This window comes from Thermobia domestica, chromosome 6 (genome assembly GCF_964235325.1).
Source record: "Thermobia domestica chromosome 6, izTheDome1.hap1.1, whole genome shotgun sequence".
NCBI classification, from domain to species: domain Eukaryota; kingdom Metazoa; phylum Arthropoda; class Insecta; order Zygentoma; family Lepismatidae; genus Thermobia; species Thermobia domestica.
In genome coordinates this window covers 45589198-45593997 of record NC_137459.1, presented here as the reverse complement: position 1 = coordinate 45593997, position 4800 = coordinate 45589198, and the positions used below count along the sequence as shown (strand labels likewise).

The window sequence follows — 4800 nt, the reverse complement described above, 5'->3', positions numbered from 1 at the left end:
CCACATAGATGTTGAAGGGATTATCGACTCCTGCTGCACTGCGGAAATTCTAACTTTGCGTTTATAAACAGAACACACAGGATCTATTCGAAGATAATGAGCTTCAAAGTATGCGTTGCGTTTCCCCAAGTTCATAAAACATCCGATCCAAATTAATGGGGACAAAGGAATAATATTTGTGTATGCATATTGTGCGAACCCCTGATGTTTTCGTTTCATGTAACAGTTAACCTATGACTTCCTAATATTCAAATATTTTACCACTTTACAAAAATGAAATAATAATAATAATAATAATAATAATAATAATAATAATAATAATAATAATAATAATAATAGAGCACTAGCATTTATTAAAGTACCGTGTTCATATAATGTTACTTACTTTCTTTACTGGAACACACATGAACGTGTGTTCACCAGGACCGTCACCTAGTATTTTATTTGTAGGACAATTTTAATACATTTTTTTTTACTTCAACGATTACATGAAACTATAGTCACGTCGCTATATTAACGGTCTTCCAATTACGTAGCACTACCGTTTAAAGCAGAAGACAATGCGTTTATCGTTGACTGGTGACGACTTCATGATTTTGAAAGCACTTGGTCGCTTCCGCGTCACGCCAATCAGTAAAAGCCATATGGCCGTAACTGATAGGAGAATTTCAGGGGTGTACGCTAAATTGTAACACAGCATTACATTTACGTGCTTCCGGGTCAGCGAGGATAAACAAATGGGTTGTGCCTTGCCGAGAATAACAGCGATGGAAGTATAGTCACTTTCAATTGGTTGATGTATGATGTCGGAACGTGCTTTTGCAATCTCAGAAATGCAGAGAGGAGCACAATGATTAAAGAAGCGGAGGGGATGAGGTATGAAAACGGTGTACAGTATACGTGTTAGTTCGGATACACGAGTATCATGCTTAAAGAAGTATCGACTAGGCTATTAGTATTTATTTGCTCTTTATAACTGTCTTTCATCAATGTCAAGTTAACTCTTATTCTTTCCTCTTTCCGTGTGGTTTACTACGAAAAGGAGCATTAAACCATTACGTAACACAGTATTAATTTCGGAATATCTAGTATAGATGATAACCAATTTGTTGCGAACGAGTTAGCAACAGTTTCTCATTTTACTTTAAATAATACAATTTCCTTCAAACTGTAATAATATTTTGAAATTTGTACAGGCACGCAATGTGATCTCTCATTCGATTTTAAACTATAGTCTGGCTCAAACTTCCTGACATTTAAGGCGTGTCCTCCTTTCACAATATCCAATGGAAGTTGGCCGACGTTGTCTAATAACTTTGTTCCTGGATTAGGAGAAAGCAATTTGAAAGGTACGTCCTTGTGATATATGTCACTATAGTGTTAATAGATTTATAAGAACGATTTTTTTCAATATCTTAATTTCTCGTTTTAATTGTTAACATTATGCCTGTACACGAAAGGAAGCGAAGTCCGACAAGATCGTACCTGCAAACCATTGGCTTTCTACAGATATCAAGAGATTTGAGCCGGACTTTAGCTGGAATGCCTCTTCTTGCACGGGGAGAATAGGTTTATTGAAGGTATTTGAATTGTACCCCGCTTAGTGGGGGGATTTAGGATTTAGATTTCTGGGCTTTCGGCATCTAAGACCATGTAGCCCGTCACGATTTGAGGGATGACGTCCCTCGGCGAGCACACAATCCGGAGAAAGGGAAGGAAGAAAGGATTGGGAAAGGAAGGAGGCGGCCTGGGACCTGTAAGTTAGGTACCACCCCGGCATGTGCCTGGTGTGAATGAGGAAAACCCAGGAAAACCTCATTCAGGGTGGCTGGCCTGAAAAAGCTGTTACACTTTTTCGACCGAGTGCCCCCAGTACCCCGCTTAGGATACGCAATGAAAGTGTAATTACAGCAATCCGAAATGCCATCCCTTCCTACACCCACCCTTTATCCCTTCTCACTCCAGATGCCAATTAGGGGCTGAACTTGCATTTAAAGGACATCGGGAAGTGTCACTATTCATCTTAGTGACCCCGAAAACTACGTATTGGAAACCAATATCGGTACGCTATTCATTATTTTTATATGGCACCCTTTTTGTTACTCCGGGGCCGTGGTAGCTCAGTGGTAGGGCGCTCATCTCTGGTGCATGGGATCCCTGGTTCGATCCCAGATCACGCCAAATGAACTTTGTGGTGGACAAGAACCGTGTGCATGTTTTTTTTCGGGATTCTCCCGTTTCCTCCTACTTCCTTCATTCCACCATTTAATTCATTTCTCATCATCTCCGTCTCCTTTAGCCTAGCCGGCTTATCCGTGGGACGTAAAACTCAAGGATTGCATTTCATTTTTGCTTTCTCACTCCCACTCCTTACCCAGTGTGATGAGGGATAAATTTTGATATAAACGTTATCTGGAGAGTCACTATTCATATAAGCGATCCTAATGACAACAATCTGGGATGTCACTTCCCTCCTACACCCACCCCTTACTTCTCCTCACTCTTCATGCCCATGGGAGCTGAACTTGCACTCAAACGGCATCGGGAATATGTAATGGCACTAATATCGGTCATTATCGATTGTGTTTTACAGGTGACCACTTTCCCCACTCCACCCCTTATCCCTAATGTTGATCGGTAAGAATTCTGACTTTAATGTCATTGTGTGTGCCACTATTCATCTCAGCGACCCCAAAAACTACTGACTGCACACTAATATTGGCCGTTCTCAATTATGTTTGCGTGTTACTAACTTCCCACCCCCTGTTCTCCATGACGAAAATTATCAATGTAATAAGATTGTTGGAAGGCCTAGGGTTGATAATAATTTTGATTGGTTCAATTGCTATTGTGTGATGAGGTAGCACGCAAGCTCATATTCGGTTATATATATATTAATTTTATATCATTTTTCTATTTTTATTATCATTTATCTAAATGATAAATATAAGTCTATTTTTTATATTTATCATTTTTAATATGTGCTAAAAGTAAACACACTTTTATTTTTCTATGCCCAGGATGGTCTAAAATGTTTCTTTTGTGTTCGAGAATTAGTCATCTATTTTGCTAAACTAAACAAAAAATATTTATTTTTGCAACTCAATGAATACTAAAACGATAAATTTATATATATATATATACAGGGTGTCTCAAAAGTCCCTTACACCCCTATTAAAATCCAAATGGATATACTTTCAGCGAATTTGATGTGGTAGGTGAACTTGAAGATTAGGGGGACACTTTCTGGCGTAGGGTACGCGGACGGCCGCCATCTTGGTGACGCCATCTGGAATTTAACTTTTTATTACAAACGCTACGTGGGTCATGTGATACATGATCATAGGCTAGAATTTCACCAGAAAACCGAATCTGAAGTCAAAATGCATTTATCTTTATGTTGTAAACAGTTATCCGCAATTGCAGGTGTGACTTTCGTATTACATAATGTGCTCAACATGTTGTCCGTGCTGCGCAATGCACGTGTTCAGACGCTTCTTCCAATTGCTATGGACACGTATTAAGGTTTCTGGGGATATTTGTTCACAGGCAGCCATGATACGTTGTTCCAGATGGCGAACATCGCGAATTTTCACAGCATACACCATAGCCTTCACATGTCCCCACAGGTAAAAGTCAAGGGGAGTTAAGTCTGGTGATCGGGCAGGCCATTCCACTGGTCCACGTCCACGTCCCAGGAAATTGTTCATCCAGGAACTGACGCACCTGGATGCCATAATGGGGAGGTGCACCATCTTGTTGGAAGAACCTGGGGAAGGTACCATCCTCTGACATCAGAGCCGGCATTATGTTTTCCTGCAACAACGCAAGGTATCGGTCTGCATTTAACGTTCCTGGAATGAAAAACGTATCGGCGATCTTTGTTTCCCATATGCCTGCCCATACCATAGTTTTCCCTGCACCGGTCATTTTCGAGGGATCTGTCCAAGCGGTGTTGTCACGGGATCATTAGCGCATGTTTTGCCTATTGACCTCACCAATTACGTAGAAATGGGCTTCATCCGAAAAAAGTATCTGCATAGCGAACTGCGGATTTACCCTCAATTGCTCAATAGCCCACCCGCAAAACTGGACGCGACAATCGGGATCGTCCTCCGATAAATGTTGCTGCAATTGCATCTTATATGGATGCCACTTATACCTTTGGAGCACCCTGTGCACTGAACTGTGACTCACAGCACACTGCATTACTAAACGACGTGTACTTCGCTGCAGCGACTTCGAGAAGGAAGCCAGCACGGCAGTAGCTGTTTCTTCGTCCGTGGCTGTTCTTGGCCGTCCACTATAGGGTCTATCCATAACTGCTCCCGTTTCCTCAAATTTGGTAAATAACCGTGCCACTGCCACATGCGATAAAGGTGCTCGTTGTTTATGACGCGCATTGAAATCGGCAGCCACTGCGCGGGCACTCCTCCGGCCCCATATTTTGATGATCTGGATGCGTTCGTCCCTCATTAACGGCATGATTCACAACCTGCAACACAAAAGAAACGCAGTCAAATTCACAATTTCAATTGTGGATAACTGTTTACCACATAAAGATAAATGCATTGTGACTTAAGATTCGGTTTTCTGGTGAAATTCTAGCCTATGATCATGTATCACATGACCCAAGTAGCGTTTGTAATAAAAAAAGTTAAATTCAAGATGGCGGCCGTCTGCGAAACATACACCAGAAAGTGACCCCCTAACCCTCAAGTTCACCTACCACATCAAATTTGCTGAAAGTATATCCATTTCGATTTTAATAGGGGTGGTAAGGGACTTTTGAGACACCCT

The 4800-nt window shown here is 41.2% G+C and overlaps 1 protein-coding gene across 1 annotated transcript; it reads right to left on the bottom strand.

The window, feature by feature from the left end:
• Positions 1-3969: 3969 nt before the first annotated feature.
• LOC145687169 (uncharacterized) lies at positions 3970-4485 on the bottom strand. The gene has a single exon (XM_081760632.1). It carries the CDS (start codon positions 4483-4485, stop codon positions 3970-3972), a length of 516 nt encoding a protein of 171 aa, XP_081616758.1.
• Between the last annotated feature and the right edge of the window lie 315 nt (positions 4486-4800).